The sequence below is a fragment of the Mus musculus genome, chromosome 4, assembly GCF_000001635.26.
Source record: "Mus musculus strain C57BL/6J chromosome 4, GRCm38.p6 C57BL/6J".
Taxonomy (NCBI): domain Eukaryota; kingdom Metazoa; phylum Chordata; class Mammalia; order Rodentia; family Muridae; genus Mus; species Mus musculus.
In genome coordinates, this window is record NC_000070.6 from 99,897,004 (window position 1) to 99,919,732 (window position 22,729).

At 38.2% G+C, this 22,729-nt stretch overlaps 1 protein-coding gene and 1 pseudogene across 1 annotated transcript in view; both read left to right on the top strand.

Annotated features, from left to right (window-relative positions):
* Positions 1 to 15,785, top strand: part of Efcab7 (EF-hand calcium binding domain 7) — a gene marked incomplete in the record, with an annotated part of 83,344 nt that extends 67,559 nt beyond the window's left edge. The window contains 7 exon segments of the mRNA NM_145549.2: positions 399 to 508; positions 3,534 to 3,691; positions 4,641 to 4,774; positions 7,683 to 7,831; positions 12,577 to 12,786; positions 13,921 to 14,028; positions 15,533 to 15,785. Of these exon segments, the coding sequence (NP_663524.1) occupies positions 399 to 508; positions 3,534 to 3,691; positions 4,641 to 4,774; positions 7,683 to 7,831; positions 12,577 to 12,786; positions 13,921 to 14,028; positions 15,533 to 15,607 (944 nt within the window).
* On the top strand, positions 12,794 to 12,919 carry Gm26425 (annotated as a pseudogene).
* Positions 15,786 to 22,729: the final 6,944 nt, after the last annotated feature.

Consider the following 22,729-nt stretch of genomic DNA (forward strand, 5'->3'; position numbering starts at 1 on the left):
CTTCATGAAAGGCTCTGCTTTTCACTTAGGGTTTGACTTGGTCTTGTACCTCAGCTGTTGTTATTCGTTGTTGTTTGTTTGTTTATTTTTGGTTAGGGAGAGCATATTGAGATCAAACCAAGCAAGCTAAACGAGAGTTCTCTCATGGAGACCTGTCCAGCCCTAGAAATGGGTCTTTGATGATTTCAAGAAACTAGTCTTTTTAGAAACTGAGTGTGGAGAGAATGTTTCTCATAAAATTACATATAGTAGTGACATATTATAGATATTAAGATATTTGTATATAAAAATGGAATGTATATTTTAAAAAATCTACTGGGTAAAGAACTTAAAAGAGTGTGTAGTGTTTGCTTGGCCTGAGGTGGTTTTGTTAGTGACGATGTTGTGTGTATTTCTAGGAAAACGTTGCCCCTGGTTATCGGTTGACACAGCCTTATATATTCTTAAGAAAAATGAGAATCCAGCAGAGCCACAGCTCATGTGCTTTACTGAACTACGAAACAGAGAAGTACACATATTTTTTTAATGTTTAAGAATGTAATGTGAAGTCAAGTTGAGGAAAATAATAGCTGTTCACTAGTATTTAAACTCAAATTTTCTGTACTCTAGTGAAAGTATAGGCAGGCATATGTAATATAGGAAAGCATATATAATAGCATAATCATTATGCTACTATATATGTTTCATGAACTATAAGTGTTTGGGGGGCATGGATTGAGGATTGATTGACAAGTGCCCTAATCCATCTCATGCAAATATTTTTGTTGTACTCAGTAAAAAGAGTTGCGTTAGATCCTCCTCACTGTCTCAGTGCCGTTTCCAGCTCCTGGAACCATCGCTCTCGCTCTCCATGTTTGCTTACCTGTACTTCTACTACAGAGCAGGGCCACTTCAAAATCACCATCCTCGGGGTTCAGAGCAGCCTGATGGGAAGAAATGATTTTAAATGATTTTATATGTTGCCCGTGAGGTGTTCTGGTCTTTTCTAATTATGTGTTTACTCAGAGGCCAAATATGTAAGTAGATACACTCATGTGAGTATTTGATAAGGACTACAAAATACAATCTACCACACAAGCACAGAAGTAATATTATCCAAAGACTTGCTTCACTATCGTATTTAATCTTTACATTGGGCAAGTGAGAGACAAACGTTTTCCTGATGGAATGTTACATCGAAGTATTTATTGAAAGCTTCCTAACAGACCAGGGTGGTTATTGCCAGAACCACACAAAATGGCAGAAGTCAACAGTTTTACTAAGTTCTTCTTCAGAGCTCAAGATAAAGCAGTGTCGGAAACAATAGCTTTTCCCGTTTGGTTTTGGATAAAATGGCTCTCTTATAAGATTGCATGTGTAAAAACAATCATTCATAGATAGCAAGGCTATGTTTCAACCGAGTTTCTGTGTATCTCTTTATAGGCTTCTGGCCATCTGTAATATGTCATATTTACAAAGGATTTTTACTAGTACTTTTAGTACCACAGTTATTTTCCTTATGAAGAGTTTTGAACCTCAGAACTTTTCATTTGCCATCTATAGTGGCATCTCACTGTTATAAGTGGGGAGTAAGGAAGTTTATGGGATCACATACATTAGGAAGTAGCAACATGTATGTATGTGTGTGTGTGTGTATGAAGAAACTATATATATATATATATGAATATATAGTTTCTTCATACACACACACACACATACATACATGTTATATATATATATATATATGTATATATATAGTTTATTTGTTTGTTTGTTTTTTAACACAGGGTAGCCCTGTGTAGCCCTGGCTGTCCTAGAACTTGCTCTGTAGACCAGACTAGCCTTAAACTCATAGTTCTGGTCTCTGGCTTCCAAGTGCTGGGATTAAACATGTGAGCCACCATGCCTGATTAGATATCTTTTAACTCTTATATGTCAGCCTATATATGGCCAGACTAAACAATTATCATTTCCAAAGCATAGATTTGGTAGTTTAGTCTTCATAATGATCCTCAGTTACATTGAATTAATTATTCTATTAAAATAGGGCTTGATGCCAACCTCAGAGTGATTATGGTTCTAGGATAATCATGCAGAAAGAATCTAGAACTAAGATGAGCAACTGGGTAATCAGACAGGAAGAGTACTGAATCTAGAACTGAGATGAGCAACCTGGTTATGAACCTCCAGGATGACCTAAAATATACATAGGGTATGAAAATAATATTGAGCACTATTTGGTGGCTACTGTGTACTGCAGCACAAGTAACTACACTTTGCAGTTATCCACAACAGTGGAATATGCACAGTTAAGATAGTAACAAGAAGGTCCTTGTTTTTTGTAAGAAATATTGAGGCTTCAGAAAGCTCCTAGGAGGTACATAGCTCGCTCTTCCTTCCTTCCTTCCTTCCTTCCTTCCTTCCTTCCTTTCTTTCTTTCTTTTTTGTTTTTTTTCAAGACAGGGTTTCTCTGTGTAGTCCTGGCTGTCCTGGAACTCACTCTGTAGACCATGCTGGCCTTGAACTCAGAAATCTGCCTGCCTGTGCCTCCCAAGTGCTGGGATTAAAGGCATGTGGGTTGCTTTTTCTACAGGACAGGCAAATAAAGTATTTTCCTATACAAATGTCTTGGTATCATTATAGATATCCAAAGTTTGTTAGGAAACAGTTTTAGATAAGCAGGTCTGTCTAGAACTCTATGTCTTAACAATCCATATAAAAGTATTTTGTCAAAAACTATAAGGGAGATCCACAAAGATCAATACCTCATGATTTTATACACACACACACAGACACACACAATGAGGGAGAGAGTAAAACTTACAGAAGCAAAGATGTTTTATGTGATTTTCCTTTAATACCAACTCTGGAGAGTCAGAGGCAGGAAGTCTACAAATTCAAGGCCAGCCTGGGCCTTATAACATATTCAGGACCAACATGAAGTATATATATATAAGTTGTTTCAGACAATCTGAAAAAATAAAAAATATATTAATTTCTGGCTTAAAAGTCAAAAAATAAACAGCAAAAAAGAGAGTAACATTGTAATCCATATAATTCAGGTTTTACAAATATGCTTAACTCATGTAAGTATGAACTTTAAAATGTAATTTTCTTGGATTTCACTTAAATGATTTTTTAAAATCATATATTCATATTTTAATCATAGTAGTAGGACATCTGTAGTCCTTTTCTTTAAGGAGCTTAGTGTTTGCATAAAAAATCCTAAGAGTCCTCTGTTTCCTGTTGAAGACATTTGCATCACACACATTTGTGAAGGTCTTTGTGATGACTTAGGTTACATGTAGCTTGTTCTCTGCTTTTGTTTTTAGGTAATTTTGAAAGCATAAAGAACCACAGTCCATGGCCTTGCTCTAGGGCTACGTACAAGATAGAAAAGAAAAGAATCTAAAAACAGTGAAAGATTAATAAACTATAACTCAATTGATAAATGTTGACTTAAATCAGATGATATCTAAAGTGCCCCCCTCAGAAGAAAGATTTAAATCATTAAGATTTTTGGTGTTTATATTCTTTAATTCTTTTGCTAAAAGGTGTTTGGATGGACTGGTGAACTAGAAGCAGGAATTTATTGGTTAATTCCTTCCACAACTGGCTGTAGGCTAAAAAAAGAAACAAAACCAGTAACAGAAGAAGCCCAGCTTGTACATAGAGATGAAACAGGGGAATTATCTCTTACAAGTGAGTTTAGGTAAGTTTTATCAGTGCTAGAACCGTGCCATGCAACAAAATATAAATCAGTCTTTACCTATTTTTCTCTGGCCAGCTCCCATCCCTATCTTTCTGCTTTAATTCAGCATCTTACCACAGCATGATGGCTAGTGTGCTTAAAAGTATGAGAGAGGAACAAAAAAACAATACCTCATGATTCCACCCAAGGGTTCTCATGATAAGAATCAAATATATGCAATAACTGATATATTGTTTACCTTGATATACTCATTCCGCATGTATACATATACCAAAGCATGCCATGTGTAATAAGTATATACTTTTAAAATTCACTAAGTAACCAAGAGTGACTTTGTATTTGCAAGTCTAAGGTTATCGTTAATATCTAGGTTCTATGCACTTGTCCTCACTAAATGTATACCTCTACTAGGTTCTTCTCCACTAGACATTGCCTTTAAAGGTAGATGTTTTAGTTACACTCATAATTTTGCAGTCAAAGGCTCTACCGCTGAGCTATACCCCCTATTCTTGATCTTGATGACTATCAAATCTGAAGTCTAAACCTTAAGTTCTTCTCCTGTGTCCTAGATGACGTTCAAATGAGATTTGGCCACAGACAGATCAAGATGTGATACAATATAATTCAGAAAAAAAGTTCTTCAATGCCATTATTACTTCCTTTGAAACTTGTCCTCAAAAACTGCCTTTAGGAAGTAGAGAGCTTGCTCAGTGGTAAGGACACTGGGTCCTCTTCTACTTGGGTTCAAGTCTTAGCACACACGTGGTAGTTCATACCCTCTGAAACTTCAGTCCCGGGGGATCCAGTGGCTTCTTCTGACCTTGCAGACATCAAGCATGCAATAGTGCATAAGCATACGTGCAGGCAAAATACACATAGACATTTAAAAAATTCCTGTCTTTAGATGTTTTGTTTTAAAAATAATAATTTCAATTTTTTTCCATTCTAGGTCAACTTTATCAGAGATATTTGAAGTAATTGATTTAGATGGCAATGGTCTGATTAGCCTTGAAGAGTACAATTTTTTCGAATTGAGAACAAGTGGTGAGAAGTGTGATGAGGATGCCTGGGCTGTCTGCAGAGGTGAGTGTGGCATCCCTCATTCTCAGAAACAAGCCAGATCCTCTGTGGAAGGTATTTTAACATGGAAGATAGTAGGGGGTGCTGGCCAGTTGGCACGGTGGGTGAGAGAACCTATTGATCTTGCCAGGACCTCACCCACTGCCTCCAGCTCCAGGGCCTTCTACACCCTTTCCTGGCCTTCATAGTTAGGCATCTGCACTCATATGGTGCACCTAAACTCATACAGGCACACACACACATACTGTACTCACATGGTGCACATAAACTCAAGCAGGCACACACACATGCACACACACACACAATCTGTACTCACATGGTGACCTAAACTCATGCAGGCACACACACACACAAAATCTGTACTCACATGGTGACCTAAACTCATGGGGCATTTTCGTGATTGTTAACTGATGGAGGTGGGCCCAACACACTGTGGGTAGTGTCACCCCTCGGTACTTGGTCTTGGCTTCTATAAGGAAGCTAGATAATCAGAAGCAGGAAAAACAAAACAAACAAAAAACAGCCAGCAAGCAGCAACTCCTGCCTCTAGCTAGGTTCCTGTTTTGACTTTCTGCCCTGGTTTTCCTTTATGGTATGGGTTGTGACCTGTAAGCTAAGGTAAACCCTTTCCTCCACAGCTCACTTTTAGTCATGGTATTTATCACAGCAACAGAGAAATAAGGTAGAACATGTTTGTGTGTTGTTGTTGTTGTTGTTGTCTTTTGAGTCAAGGTCTCATGTAGCTTTGACTGGCCTTGAACATGCTACACAATCAAGGGTGGCTTTGAACTCCTAATTCTTCTTACTCTATCTTCCAAATTTGAGGACTAAAGGCCTGATTCATAACAGTGGTTTGGTTTGTATGCTTTTATAATTGTGTATAAAAACTTTGTCACCAAACACAAGTCAAAGTAGACTTTCCTCCTGTTATCGTGTAGAAATTTTATAGTTTTTGTGTAATACAGTTTCATCTGTGGCTCTTTTGAAGTTATTCTTTTTTTTTTTTTTTTTTTTTTTTTTTTTTTTTTTTTTTTTGGTTTTTCAAGACAGGGTTTCTCTGTGTAGCCCTAGCTGTCCTGGAGCTCACTCTGTAGACCAGGCTGGCTTTGAACTCAGAAATTCACCTGCCTCTGGCTTCCAAGTGCTGGGATTAAAGGCATGGGCTAACACGCCCAGCTTGAAGTTACTCTTTGTGAAAAGTTTACAGTCTATGCTTAGATTTATTATGAATATCTGCATGTTTAAGAACAGTGTTGAAAAGACTTGCTTAGTCATTGTGTTGCTTTCCTCCTTTGTTACTTATCAGTAATGTGGATATATTCAAATCTCTCCCTAATACCATTTTTGATTATCATAGGTTTACCTAACTCTGAGTCAGGTTCTGAAAGATCCCGACAGAATGTAAAACGTCACAGAAGCCCTGAAATTGGCAAGATAGATTTCATTGTTAGCAGAACTAGCTTTACTAATTTAGAAAAATAGAGGCGCACAATGTTCTGGCCACTCCTTGAACCTGTGTGTCTGCCAATGTTTTGACCGTTCCTTGAACCCATGTGTGTGCCCACTGATGAAGCCCATTGCCAGGTGTTTGTGATATTTGCTGGGAAAGAGTCGGAAAATTTCCCCAGCAACCACAGCCAGGCCAATCCGGAGTTGCTACACCTGCACCAGACTCTTTCCTTGTACCCCTCCCATACCCAGTTCTTGAGAATAGACATTGTTTAGATCTGGAAATCCCCTACTCCCCCGTCTCCTTTCCCCCCTTAAGGAACTGGGACCCCTTTTCCCTCAGGGTCGACTCCTCTACCCCTGCGTGGGATACGAGTCGTCCCCAGAGCTCTGGCTTTCCCCAATAAAGCCTCGTGTGGTTTGCATCAAGCTTGGTCTCTCATGAGTTCTTGGGTGTCCGCTATTGTCCTGAGGCCTGAGCGAGGGGCTCCTCTCGGAGTCTTTCAGTTCCTCTTGGTAGGTATATTAAGGGCTAAGACTAGGGCTATCTTTGCTAGTAGAGAAGTGCTTTACATTGGGCTTTATACCGAGCCCTATAATAAATTTGAAAAATTAATAAGGATTAAGAATTTTAAGTTTTAAACATCAGGTTATTGCTGACGCACATAGTATAGTATTAAAGACTCATTTTTCTTTAATACTTTCCTTGTAATTCATATCAAGTATTAATTTTATCTTTACTAAATAGTACACTACGATTATTATTCTTTCTGATTTAACTTGGATAATTTTCTTTAAAAAATCCTGTGAATCTGTTTCAGTTATAAAACATTTTAAAATATTGGTCAATCAAGTATGTCTTTTGTTTTATCATAATAATGCATAGGAAAGATGCATTACCTTATTTAACATTTAATAATGGTAACTAAGCATATTTAGACTTCCCTCCAGAAATGCAGGTTTTCATTATCTAGCAGTTTTTTGAAGGACTTGCCAACAATTTGTTAGAGAAACTGTACTTGTAGTAGTAGTCTCCTTAAGCCTGATGCTTTCAATTTACCCTTTCTCAAACTCCAGTCGTCTGGGATATATTTTATCAAGTTCATTCAGGTTCTGGTGGGTATAAGGGACATTATGAAATATCAATATCAATTTTTAATGAGTGGTTAGGTTGGAAAAATTAGTTTCTTCTAACTTGGAATGTGTTTGCATTTCTTACAATGTGCCAATATCTTGGGAGAAAAAAACAAACAAACAAAACAAAACAGAACCACCTCCCCAACCATGTCCTATGATGGTGTCTGTGTTGAGCTGTGGGAAGTTAGAAAGTTAAAAAAAAAGTTTGAGGGACTCTTAATTTTCTTGTTATTGCTGACAACTGAAAGTTTATAAGTAATAGTGTAGACATTAAACATGTGGACTTTTAAATAATGTATGAAAGAAATGTTGGTGGTGTTTACAGAAAACTTTGACACAAAGAAGAATGAATTAACAAGACAGGGCTTTATGGACTTGCATCTGATGGAAGCAAATGACCGAGAAGGAGACCCTCTTGACCTGTGGGTGACTCTGCATTCCATGGGCTATAATAAGGCTCTGGAGCTGACAGAGGTAAGATGCTCAAACGCTGACAGTAACCTTGGTTTCCATGGTATTTGCTCTTGAACATTCTCCTGATACAGGACTTTTTAAATCTAGACACTCAAGTCCCTGGACTTCAGTAGTGTGAGGTGAATCCCAGGCACATGCCGTGTGTTTCCAGTTCTCTAGAGAAAGAAGCATGCTCTTCACTGACGGGTACTTACTGTCAACTATGACTAACCAGAGACAAAAAGCTTGCACGTTGATATGCAGAGGGAGATTAGAAAGTCAAGTGTATATATTTTTCCTGGAACACTGTCCAAGAAAGGAATTGTGTGAGGAGAATTCTTAGTGCTCATGAGAAAACTCCCAAGTGAACAAGACAAGAGTCTTGTGATCTCAGTTTCTTCAAAAACATGGAATTGTTCTTGGAATTGTTCTTGCTTCTATGCCCCACCCAGGGGTAGCCGATAGGAGTGAGGTTACTTCAGATTATTCATTATGGCTGGCTGTTGTTATTTGTTTACATGCCTCTACGGAAAAACGCGATTTCGCTATGTGTGGCTTGCCCTATTGATTGAACATCTTACTCATGTGATTCTTCTTAACTCTCAGAGTTTAAATTGGCTGATGCTCTGAATAAAGTTGGCTAGTGCATGAGACTTTAATGTGCCTAATTTTTAGGTCCCGCTTTCCCAGGCTCAGGCCACCAACCTATTTTAAATTGGAGATGGCTGTTTGAATTGTCAAAATCTTAGTTATAAATCAAGGAACTTCATCCTAAGAGAAAGAAGATTCTCTGAGAATAAGAAGGATGTGTCTACAGAGAGTTAAGAATGCTTGTTTTTGTTTTGTTTTGATTTTTGTTTTTTTTTTTTTTTGTTTGTCTGTTTTATAGTGCTTGGGTTAATATTTATAAGACACTGGAAACAGTGACTGACTGATAAAGCACTCTGTATGTGATGTACTAGTCAATGACGTAATGAGCAGGTACACAGTTAAATAATACTCTAAGTCCAAAGGACGAGGGAAATTAGGCCTTCTTAAGTTCTGTGTCATGTTTAAAATACAGGATTTAAGTGTTTGAGCTCGACCACATACTAAGTAATAAGATTTCTTTATACTCTTAACCTGGTATTCATTTTCTCATACATCAGTCAACTTTTTAATATTTAGCTTATGTGTACAAATGTTTTGGTTGCATGTATGATTGTGTACCACATGCATGCCTTGTATCCATAGAAGTCAGAAGAAGGTGTCAGATCCCTTGGCACTAGAATCACAGATGATGGTGAACCACCATGTGGGTGCTGGGAAATGAATCCAGGACCTCTGGAAGAGCAAGCGGTGCTCTTAACTGCTGGGCTATCTCTCCAGCTCACACTAAAGACACTTAAAAGTCCGGGGATCCATCCCATAATCAGCTTCCAAATGCTGACACCATTGCATACACTAGCAAGATTATGCTGAAAGGACCCTGATATAGCTGTCTCTTGTCAGAGTATGCCTGGGCCTAGCAAACATAGAAGTGGATGCTCACAGTCGGCTATTGGATGGATCACATGGCCCCCAATGAAGGAGCTAGAGAAAGTACCAAAGAAGCTAAAGGGATCTGCAACCCTATAGGTGGAACAACATTATGAACTAACCAGTACCCCGGAGCTCTTGACTCTAGCTGCATATGCATCAAAAGATGGCCTAGTCGGCCATCACTGGAAAGAGAGGCCCATTGGACACGCAAACTTTATATGCCCCAGTACAGGGGAACGCCAGGGCCATAAAAGGGGAGTGGGTGGGTAGGGGAGAGGGGGTGGGTGGCTATGGGGGACCTTTGGTATAGCATTGCAAATGTAAATGAGCGAAATACCTAATAAAAAATGGAAAAAAAATAACAGATTTAAAATGTAAGAACTTTGACTAAATCTCTATTTTTGATATCATTCAGCATTCCTCAGAAGTGTACTTTCTGAGCTCTCGCTCTCTCTCTCTCTCCCTCTCCCTCTCCCTCTCTCCCTCTCCCTCTTTCCCTCTCTCCCTCCTCCCCTCCCTCTCTTTCCTTTTAAGCACCTCGTTTTTGTTGAGTGTGAAGAGTTACCATAATTTTTTAAATTTATTTTTGGGTTTTCAACACAGGGTTCCTCTGTGTAACAGCCCTAGCTGTCCTGCAATGAGCTCTGTAGATCAGGTTGGCCTCGTACAGAGATCTACCTGCCTCTTCTTCCTGGGTGCTGGATTAATGGGATACACCACCACAGCCCAGAGGGTTACTGTAATTTTAAAAGATTTATTTATTTTTTCATTTTATGTATATGAGCACACTGTAGCTGTCTTCAGACACACTGGAAGAGGGCATCAGATCCTATTTCAGATGGTTGTGAGGCACCATGTGCTTGCTGGGAATTGAACTCAGGACCTGTGGGAGAGCAGCCAGTGTTCTTAACCACTGAATCATCTCTCCGGCCTTCTGTGATTTTTAAATATCCCTCTTTAACCTTGTATTTTATGAATTTTACATTTTGAACCACAGTTGTAAAAGCTACTTCTAGTATATAAACAGTATTCTGTTACACATGTTTTCATGTAATAGAAATTTAAAATCAACAAAACAAAACAATTTGAAACCATTTGAAACCATTTATTAATATTACTTACCTTTGAAACCATAGGTAAGAAAGACTTAAAAGGTAAATTTTTGTGATGTAAATTTTACTTATAACATCAAATAGATAATATATTCCCTCTATTTGAAATTTAACAGCAGGGGGCTGAGGATGGCACTCAGTTGATAAGAGTGATTGCCTAGAGTACACAGAGCCCTGAGTACAGTTCTCAAGAATGTATAAACTGGGCACGATAATGTATGCCAGTCAAATATAAAATATTAACAGGAGAAATCACAGGCACCAGAACTTGTCAGAGTGTCCTATGGTGTCCTAGTTTGCTTTCTATTGCTGGGACAAAAGCCATGACCAAAAGCAACTAGGGGAGGAAAGGGCTTATTTACAACTTCTAAGCCGAAAAGGGAAGTCAGGACTAGGAACTGAAGGCAGGACTGAGGCAGAGGCCATGGACGGGTGCTGCCTACTTGCTTGCTCTTCATGCTTTGCTCAGCCTGATTTCTTATATATCCCAGGACCATCTGCTCAAAGGATAGCACCACTCACATTTGACTTTAGCCCTCCCACATCAATTATTAATCAAGAAAATGTCCCACACACTTCTCCACAGGCCAGTGTGATAGAGGCAATTTATCATTTGACTACTCCTCTTCACAGATAAACCTAGAGTTTGTGTCAAGTTGACAGAAACCTCCCCAGTACAAATAAGACTACCACACCCCTCTATCACAGTTGAGACTGGCACAACCCCCTCCTCAGCATAGATGATGAGACAGCCACTCTAACTAAAGAAAGACAAGTCATGATCTGTTGCTTATAAGAGAGAGCAGTGATGGGCGGGCACAGCTGGTCTGTATCGATCATCATGCTTGCCTTTACTTGTTTTATGTTGGAGGCCATGATGTTAAGGAGTTATCGTTTAAGTACTAAAGCCATAAATGATTTGACCGTCTTTGGAGAAGCATATGTATGTGCAAAATTCTTAATTGTGTTGATTGGTTGGCACTCAATGGCGTTCATTTTTAAAACGCTGGACAGTAGTTTTTAAAGTCTATGAGATTGAATGTCATGCTGTGTATGTCTAAAATCTTATCACCTGGGAAAGTACTAAGCTGATATAGGAGGCCTTTGAGTTGGAGTCTAGCCTGGGCTGCATAGGAAACTGAGAACATCCTGGAATAAATAAAGTAAAAGACAAAAGGAAAAACAGCAACAACACAACCTCTAACAAACAAGACATGTGATAAGAAGTGAGTCAAAGACCCTCTGAACCATGATGCTCACATTTCCCAGGTGTGGCCAAAAAAACCCAAGTCCCAAGGATTCTCTGATTTACCCCATGCAGCCTTTTAATTTGTCTTTTAATTGATAGAAACTCATTTACCTGTAATGTTAATCCAGGTTCAGCCAGAAGCATGGGATTTGGTGCAGGCTCTCCTTAGGTTTGTCAAAAGGAAATCTAAGGCTTGCTTGATTTAATTATTTGGATTCAAGAATCTAAGCTGGTTTGCCCTGACTTCTTAGGCTATACTAATTACTATGTCCATCAACATAAGAGAAAGTTTTTTTTTTAAGTTTTGGTTTTGTATGTGTGTGTGTATGTGTGTATGCAAGAATGTGCACATACATGCAGGTGCCCACAAAGGCCAGAAGCATTGGACTCCATAGAGCTGAGTTACAAGTGGTCCAGCACAGCAAGTGCTCTTAACCACTGAGCCTTTTCTCCAACTCTGAGTGAACAACAAAAAAATTTTTTGATGAACTGGTAGAGTCATATAATTCCTAAAAATGGAATCACTCTCTTCACAAGATTTTTATTTAAAAGACTTTATAGTTGATTTCCTTTGTTTGTAATCTATTGTAGTCTGAAGTATTAATTTGAAGAATCCAGAATTTAAACACAAAACAAAACTCTACATCCAAAGTTAAGTTCTATTCTGAGTCGCATGATGAACTCTCACGAGTTCTTACCATCCCCTGACTAGGACGGAATTATCCTTTTTTCTAGCTTCTGTGTCAGTGACAGGCTTGGTGGCAAGCACTTCTACCCCCTAGCCAAATGAAACTTAATTGATATGATAAGCATTTTTAGTAAGTTTATTTATTTAAAAATTTACCAGGAGGCTAATCCAAGATTTTGTTTGTTTCCCTCATCAGGCATGCCCATTTGTCATCAACATCTACGCTGAAAGATGCAAGCCAAGAATCAAAGTTGTCCATATGGAGGCATGCAGTGGGCAACTTGAAAAGGCCATTTGCAAATCTGTCCTTGATAGAAGCGATGCTAAAGTCATGGATGGCTATGAAAATATAATCGTACATACTTGCAATTATGACACATGGATAACATCAATTATTGAAAATAAGGTATTAAAGCTTTGCGTCGTGGCAGTATTATAGCCAGTGAGGTTTATCCAAGGCATGGTTATTGCTAATTGAAAATAAGGTATTGATTATGTGGTAGCTTTCCTATTTAAGTATACAGTTTAATAATAATGTTATCTTCCTTCTTATATTGCAGCCAAATACCCTACTAAATATTTTTAATATTTATAATGGACAATTGTTATTTTTAGTATATATAAATCAAACTTGACATTATACTTTAATGTTATTTATAGTAAGTTAAGACCATTATTTTTATGTTAAAATATGAAAGTTAAAATTTGGATATCAGTGAAGAATCAGCATAACTTAGGTACAAAATAAGGATATAATTTTTGTCTCTATAAATTTTTTATTTTTTAAATCTATTAGATTGTTACACAGCAAGACCACTAGGAAGTATGAAATATACTCTCTGATTTCAAGTTGAGGTACTTAGAAAGACAGATGCTGTCAGAGAGAAGAGAGGATAAGTAAACACTAAGCCATGGAGTGAGTACTGCTCGCATGTGCAGTAGTTCAGCCCACCTGTGTCTCTTGTCATGTGTAGACCGTAGAACTTGGGGATGATGTGTGATGAGGGCAAAGAGGGCGGTAGACTAGGATTTCAGCTTTATCTGAGGTTTAGATATACTAAGAGGCAACCTTTAGAAGCAAGGCAAACAGAAGAAGAAACATGGGGAAGGGACAGTACAGAGGTTTACTAGGAAAGTCAAAAAACGATGGTAGAGTGGATCCAGGACACGTGCTTATTGAGCCAGTGAATAAGAAAGGATCTCAGTTAGTTACATGGATGTTTCAGGCATCTTAGTTGGGAGGTGAGATCCAAGTGAATGGGTGCTAGAAAAATAGAGGTGAAGGACGGATGGACATTGTTGCTATAATAAGCCAAGGTTGAGCTAACTTGCTCTTACTGTCCACAGTGGTCTGGGAATGAAAATCATTTGAAAGAAAGCTGCTGATGTCATTGTGGTCATGTAGAAGAAAACCCACAGCACTGGGCTGGTTTGTGTGAATTTGTAATGGACTGGATTCTAGAAACAGTTGCTTGGGTCTTATTCTCAGGTGTATATCTGTGTTTATTTTTCAAAACTAAAGACTTTTAATTTTCTACAGTCAGATAATAAAGTGATTATTCACATCAATAACGAACTGAGTAAAAACTGTGTCAACAACAGAGGACTCAACATCTTTGCAGTAGAAGTGGCACCAAGATCTACAATGGTAAATGTTACTCTCTTCTAAAGCCTTTGGAAAAGAAATCATTTTCTATTAATGCTATCTACCAATAAGCATGTTGCATGAAGTGAAGTGCAAAGTTATTTAAGCATGGCATTCATAGCACTAAATACCCCATTTCTTCTATAGGAGAGGTAGCGAGATTTGTGTTTAGATTGCTTTGGGTTATTTTGTCATTTAACCAGGCTGGCCTCAGACTCACTGTGTAGCCAAGACAGATGTTAAACTCCTCTCTTCAGTCCACTATGTCTGGCGGAAGCTTTCCTTTTAATTCAGTCTTGTCACTGTTTGATTGAGTGGCAGTGGGATAGTCATTTAACCTTCTCTGCTTTAGTTTGTTTTAAAATTTATTTTACAATGTATGTGTGTGCACATTCGTGCTGCAAAGTGCATGTCAGAGTTAGAGGACACTTGTCAGGAAACCATGTGTTCCAGGATCCAGCTCAGGGGCAGGCACTTTTATCAGCTGAGCCATTTGCCAGCTCTGTCCAGTTTAAGGGCGAAATTAAAGTAATATTACTAGGTTAGTTAAGTCCTTCACAAGGTTAGTATGAAGAAAAATATCATTCTTTGCATGAAACCACTTTTAAACATCATATGGAGAAATGCTAAATATTATGACTAGCAAGTTATTTTAATAACCCAAACTATGCGTATCTACACTATTAAGATTGTTCAATATTATCTGAGAAACGAAACACCTCTAAGTTTTAAATAAGCAACTAAGAGCCAGAAATAGCTATAATCTTAGTATAGCAGACTCTGTCTTTCTAATGAGGTCACAAATTGAAAGGCAAAAATGGATCAGCACACTCCCAGGGTCTGATGAAGGAGCAGAGAAAAAGCTTATAGTGTATATTTTACACCCTCCCCCACCCATGTTTTCTGTGAAATTCCACAACCTTCTTGAGTGATTTAAAGGTAAAGAGTAAAAATAGCTTATTCTTTAAGTTTCTCCAATGAAGACGTAGGAAGTGGACTTCAGAGCTAACTCTGTGAGTAAAGCACTTGCTGTGGCTCCTCAGAACCCTGTAAGGCAGGCATGGTGTTGCACAGCCTGTAACCCTAGTTCTAGGGGAGAGAAACAGGCCAGACAGTCTAGCCTGATCAGCAGGGGTAGGTTCCCTGAGATGGAGAGTGTTTGAGGAAGGGTAATTGAACTTGACCTCTTCCTTCCACATAGGTATATACATGTATGTCCACCCACATGGACATGTGTACACATGTGCACACAGGGATTATTTTTTCTTTGAGACAGTAGTCTCACTGGAGAACCCTGGCTGGCCTAGAACTTACTGTAGACCAGGCTTCCCGTGAACTCACAGAGATCTGCCTGACTTTGTCTCTTGAATGCTTGGATTAAAGCTGTGCTCCACCACACCTAGTTTCACAGATTTTTTTTTTTATTAAACTAGGCCTAGAAATATATTGGAAATTAGCAAATAACAGTAAATTATCAAAAATAAAAGCTTTCTGTTTTTTTATGCAGGTGTGTCAACATGTAATGCCCCTGAATGAACAAGAAGAATGGATATATTGTTGTGTGTATTCTCTTGTAGCTTAAATAATTCCATTTGGAGCTATCAAACTAAGAAGTATTTTAGATCGACTATTTTATTTATTAACTACATACTTTTCCATGTAACTGGTGTACTTAATAATCTGTTTCATTTCTATGCATTTATATTTTATGTCAGTGTTTTATATTTTATTATTAAAATACAAATAGTGTTTTAAAAGTATGTGACTGTCTTGTTAATTGAGTGGGAAATATAAGTACTTTTTTGTTTCTTAATGAAAAGAAAACTATAGATAGGATTTTTAAAAATAGTATTCAATAACTTCTTCAAAATTTTGGTTTGTCTTGTTTGTTTGTTTGTTTTTCGAGACAGGGTTTCTCTGTGTAGCCCTGGCTGTCCTGGAACTCATTTTGTAGACCAGGCTGGCCTTGAACTCAGAAATCTGCCTGCCTCTAGCTTCCAAGTGCTGGGATTAAAGGCGTGCGCCACCACGCCCAGCTTGGTTTGTCTTATAAGAAACCTAAAAGACAATAGAAACACAAAACCAGCTATTTAAGGGTCTAATTTAAGGGTCAAAAGGTGAAGTGGAATTGAAGAAACCTATTTTGTGTGACAGGAAGCTAAGACCTGTTGGCAATTGCAGGGATATTTGTCCCAACAGCAAGCTTCCCACTGGCGTGTTTGTGGGTGGCTTTTCATAGAGGGTACACTGGAACAGTTAAAACTAAGCATGTGTAGCAGTTAAGGAGACAGTATGTGACATGAAAAGTGACAACAAGCAATTAAAGACTGTCAGTAACAGAGTACTTGGCCAGTCTCAGCTATTATGAGTACCGTCTGGCAGATACTATTTATTATTTTGCCTACTATATGCAAGCACATAGTTTAAGTGTTACTTGGAGTTTGGACCATTAATTTAGATATATGTAAAATGTGGTTGCATTATCTTACTGTTTGAACTCTTCAGGCAGACGTCTCATTAAAAGTAGTGAAATATAACATTATTTTATTTATTGTCAAATACCTTACGAGTTCAACAGCTGTAGCATATATCTTATCATATTGTCTGAAGTAGAATAGGGGTTTTATAATCGGATAACGGGTCTCATGCAGTAGTATCTCACAAACATGGAGACTCAAGAACACGACCACGGAGCACTAGAGCAGGACCTGGCTCACAAGACCTCTCTGCTCTGCTGCTGTGGTGGCTGGGGTAGGGGCTCACTATCTTAGCAGTTCCATCTCAGTTAAATTTTCTTTTTCCTCCTAACTTTTACATTCCACAGTTGTGATACTTTAAAACTAATTTGTTAGGTTTTAGATACTACCTTAAGAAGATCTTAAATTACTGTATGTAATCACTACCTGATTTTCTACTAGATATTGGCATAGACAAGGCTTTTTTAAGCTAGTGGCCTTCTCTTAAATCTATTTTTGTGTAGGTTAAATATACAGCAGAAACTTGCTATGCTATATTTAATCATATAAACCAGGAAAATAGAACTGTATTTCTGGTTTTGGCCACTAGGGGGTGAGTGCACGTTAGAAGTGGGGAGTTTTCAACTCTGTTACTTCTTTATGACTACTAACAAGGCTCAAGGATGAACTATGTGCTTTGTCTGAGTGAAAAATACATGAAGACAATTCCTGCTAAAATGAATACCAAGTCTTCTCCTCTTAAAAAGTGCTGACTTGCAGTTCTTTATGACTGTAGTTATAAGATCTATATATGACCCTGCTAGCTTTATATGACGTAAAAATCTCTATTGTTGCTATCCAGACTGCTTAATTCCTAGGGAAAAGAAGGAACTACATCATGGCTTGAGGAAAATAAAGTAAATGAATGCGCCCATTTAAAGGAAATAAATAAGATCTGTGCGGGGAGAGGATTTAAGGACTAGGAACTAGTAATAGTTGCCCAGTCTAATGGACAGACTTTGGTCTGTGTTGGCCGAATTTGGCTAACTGTAGCTATTCTGTCTAAGGAAGTCAAGAACAGGTAGCCTTAGTTCTTATAAGCTGCCTTTATTTGTAATCAAAGTCAGTGTGGACTTTCACATAGGTACGCTAGTCCTCTGGCTGCAGCTCAGTGGCTGAGTGCTCGCTTAGTGTGCATGGGCCTCACTTTGTCTCCAGAACCACAAGAAGACAGGGAACTGAGGAGTCTTTCGCTTTACATAGTTCTTAAAATAACAATATTAAAGACAGCACCTGGATCTAAAAGGACCTGGAATATTGTTTCATTCTTCAAAAATTAAACTGTTTCCCATTTCTTTTACATGTAATTCCCAGTTATCTAGTATTTTATATACACACAGTCCTTCTTTTACTGTCCTTTACAATCAAGTACAAGATCCACCAGATTAAGCTGAAGGGCAGCCAAAGGGTGATCTTCTAGTGGAGCCCTGATAAGGTAAGCTCACCTCCCTACCACCTGTGGTGTCTTTCTGCAAATATGACCATTCTAAATTGGCCCTTCTCCACTCCTCTTCCAGATGTGACCTTGATGTCAAAGACCCTTAGTGGATGTGAGCAATAGGGATTTGACCTCAGAAAGGATCATGGAAATAGACCTAAACAATGCACCCTTTATTGGTACATCATGAAAATATTTGAAATTTTACATTTCCATCTCTAATCCAAGAAAATGGCATAGGTTTCTGAAAGATAAATATGGGAGGATTTCTTAACTAAATTGTAAAAGCTAAGTTTCGGCTTTTCTTCATTTAGGTTGGATGGTGGGGATGTAGGCAGTTCTGTAGGGCATTTTCTTGATTAATGATTGATGTGGGAGGACCCAGATCACTTGGGAATGATGGCCTGGGTGGTATAAGAAAGCAAGTGGAGCAAGCTAGAGAAAGAAAGGCAGCAAGCATCATTCCTCCATGACCTCAGTTCTAGTTTTTGCCCCTAGGTGCCTGCCTCGAGTTCTTGCCTTGCTTGTTCTCGGTGATGGACTGTTTCCTGGAAGTGTAAGATGAAATAAACCCTTTCCTACTCAAGTTGCTTTGGTCCTGGTGCTTATCACGGTAATAGAGCCCACCCTAACTAGGACAGGAGGGTCATCAGACTTCCTCTGAGCTCTTGACAATCCCACCTGCGCCTGCTAAAGTCTATAGACGGTGGAAGGTTGGTTAAGCAGAGGACTTTCGTTATCATTTATGCTGGGGTGAGACTTTTTGGTAGTGAGGCTTCTGAGGGGGTCACCTATGGTCCTGTGAGTAATCCCTCACCCAGGCTGTGCAAATCAGCTCCAAAGCTCATTGGGCTTCCTTGTTATCATATGTTGGTCTGTCTTGGGTGGTTTATCTGGGGTAAGTAAGGCCTTGTTAAGTCTCCCTGAGGAAAATTCATGCAATACATGTGAAAAGCCAGGAGGACAAGCTATACCTTTAACTGGCCATGAAGAGATAGGAAAGTGTTAGAAAGGGTGGAGAATGGAAACCTAAGGTGGTTCTTCTCAATTTTCACTCCCCCCCTCTCTGTTACTGTATCTCTGACTATTGATATAATATGCAGTAGGTCAATTAATCTTGCTCTGCTTTAGATACTGCTATGCAGAGGTGAATAAGTCAGACATTATTTCGGCCCTCACCTCACATAGCCTATCAGAGAAGATAGATGGTGAACAAGTATTACAGGCGGAACCTCTGACATACATTTTTAAATGCCTCATTTTTCACGAAACCTTAGTCCTTTTCTCAGCCTAGGAGGATGTATTCCTGATTTTGAGCTTCTATTTTAATATCTTTCTTTTCCTGTAGGGTTTTAATTTCAGATATTTTAATATTATTACATTTTAGGAGAGAGAGGGAGAGGTAGAGGGACAGGGAAAAGGGAGAGGGAGAAGGAAACGAACCAGTCCACATGTTGAAATCATAAGACTACTTTTGGGAGTCAGTCTCTCCTATCATGTGGCTCTTGGTAGCTGAACTTGGGTCATCGGGCTTGGCAGCACTTATATCTTGTTGGCCCTACTTCAGACTCTTAAACATTGTCATACCATAACTCTCATCTTTCATTCTTCTAGGTTGACCAGAGGACTAAAGTTTCAGATAGATAAGTATTAGACCGATAGATATAAAATTAATAGTTTAATGTTATTTTATTGTATAGTTGTACCACAGTTTATTTATCTGCTGGTTTTGTTTCCAGAATTTTTTAAAGCAATCATTAATACATTAATAGATGTTTACATTGCATTAATAATATAAGCATGCCTGTGAGGCTTGTTTGTTTGTTTTTTTGTTTGTTTGTTTTTTCAAGACAGGGTTTCTCTGTGTAGCCCTGGCTGTCCTGGAACTCACTCTGTAGACCAGGCTGGCCTGGAACTCAGAAATCTGCCTGCCTCTGCCTCCCAAGTGCTGGGACTAAAGGCGCGCGCCACCACTGCCCAGGCTTTTATATAAACACAGGTTTTCATTTCTCGCATAGATAGCTATCGATGAGATCTCTCTAATTTTGCAATCTTTTGATTTCTTTCTCTGAGTAAACTCGGTAAAAGCTCATCAGCCATATTCATCTTTTCAAAGAACAACTCCATTCCATTGATGCTTCTCCTTTTTAACATTCCTATTTCTTAAATTTTTGGTCTGATCTTGATTAGTTCTATTTGTCTACTTTTGGGTGTTTGGAAGTTTTTGTTTGTCTAGGGTCTTAAGGCACAGCATCAAGTTGTTTGTTTGGATTTATGACATGGACACTTACTTAGAACTGTAAACTTTCCTCTTAGGACTGCCTTCATTGTACCCCGTGGAGTTTGGCAGGTTTGTACTTTAATTTTCATTCAATTCGAGAAAGTTTTACATTTTCTTTTTTTAAAATTTCTTTGATGCTCCACTTATTGTTCAATACTGTATTGTTCAATCTCCATAGTCAACATATGTTTTGGAGTTTCTATTGCTGTTGATAATATTCCATTGTAGCCGGGTAGTGGTGGCGCACACCTTTGATCCCAGTACTTGGGAGGCAGAGGCAGGGGAATTTCTGAGTTTGAGGTCAGCCCGGTCTACAGAGTGATTTCCAGGACAGCCAGAGCTACACAGAGAAACCCTGTCTAGAAAAAACAAACAAACAAACAAAAAAATTCCATTGTGATTAGATAAAATATCAGGAGTTATTTTGATTTTCCTACATTTATTGAGACATGTTTTATGTACCAATAAGTGGTCTAGGTCTATTTCAGTGAAAGTTGTATGGGTGTCTGAGAAGAATGTACTCTCTAGTCTTGGGTATAAGTTTCTATAGATATGCTAGGTCCATCGATGTGTGATGGCATTTAGCTTTATTACTTCTGCTTATTTTGTGACTATATAATGTGTCCATTGGTGAGAGTGGAGTGTTGACGTCAGCTACCGTTACTGTGTTGGTGCTGATGTATTGCATTGTGTCTCGTAGCATTTGTTTCATGAATTTGGGTAGAGTGCATATATGTTTAGGATGGTAATGTCCTCTTGGTGAATTGTTCCCTTGATCAGTATGAAGTGACTTTTTTTTATCTCTCCTAGTTAATTTTAATCTGCATATGGCATAAGTGCGGGGAACGGAGGAGAACTGGAGTTAGGGATGGTTGTGAGCTGCCTATGGGTTCTGGGAAGCGAACCTGGCTTCTCTGCAAGAACACTGAGCTCTTCAACAGTGAGCCACCTCTCCAGCCCTATATGCAGTTTCTGTCTTTAGTGTGAAGTGTTTCTTGGAGGCAGGAATACAATAGATGCTAATTTTTCTCATCCAGTCTGCTACTGTGATCTTTGATTGGGAAGGTGAGGTTATTGTTGTTCAAAGTTATTGTTGAAGATGTGTATTGTTTCCTGTCATCTTGTTGATTTTGTAGTATTTGAGTTCTTTTTTTATTTAATTACTGAGTTAACATTGTTTTGTTTTATTTTGTTTCCCTGTCACCCTTGGGCATGCGTATCCTTTTTTCAATCTCATGTGTCCCTTCCAGTATCCTCTGTATGGCTGCTTTATGGCACTAATTCCTCTAACTTGTTCTATCATAGGAAGGTTTTTTTTTTTTCTCCTTAGATTATTGCAGATCGTTTTTCGGGTATAGTCACCTATAGGCTTTGAGAGCATGTAATACATTAACCCAAGACTTTTTTAACATCTTTATTAAAAAAATCAGTCGTTATTCTAATAGTCTGCCTGTATGTGACTTAGTTTTTCTTGCAGGTTTCAAAATCTTCTCTTTGTTCTGTGTGTTTAGTGTTTGGACTATTACACGATGTGGAGGATTTCTCTTCTGGCCCTGTTTACTTGGTGTTCTATGTGCCTTTTGAGCCTGAAGAAGCAACCCTCACCCTTGATTTGAGGGATTTTCTTCTGTCGTTACTGAAAATATTTTCTGTGTCTTTGTGTGTGTTTCTTCTGCTTTTTGTTTGTTTGTTTGTTTGTTTGTTTGTGATCCTTGGGTTTGGTCCTTTTATTGTGTCTGGAAATTCCATTCATTTCGTAAAGTTACCATTTTCTTTGAGTAATCCAGTTTCTCTACCTTGTCTTTATATCTTGATATTCCCTTTCCATAGGGCCTGGTCTGTTGAGGAAGCTTTCCAACAAACTTTTTATTTGACCAACTGATTTTTTTTAAAGCTTTATTTTGTTTCAAATTTTCTTCAAAATTTTTATTTCTTTATTGAATTGTATTTTAACATCCTGAATTGTCTTTTTAAAATTCAACTATTTTCCATGTTTGGGGAGGGCATCATTCTGGTATTTATTCCTATCTTCTTTGAATTCCTTGGACATACTTATAATTTTTCTTTTAAGTCTATTGTCATATATGTCATCTAACTTACAGGAACATTATTATGGACTACAGTTTCTTGGAAGAGGTATTGTCTTGGTTTTCCATGTTGTGTTATTATTGCAGTGAGACGTGGGTATCTGGAGGCAGGTCACTGGTGTTCAGAAAGAGCAGTATGCAGAATACTCCCAGCATACTAGAGCCAATTCTCCCTAGTGAATAAATAAAAAACTGCTTTTTAGCTATTTCACGAGAAAAAAAATCTTTTGACCTTGTTTACATATTTTAAGCAAATGAGTCATTTAGGAATAACTACCTCTGTGGTTTTCTTCATTATTTTTTGTTGTCTTTGTTGTATGTGTGCTACATGTAATTCTTGATTTACATTTCTTTGCTGTTTATTTATTGCTAAGTCCTATGG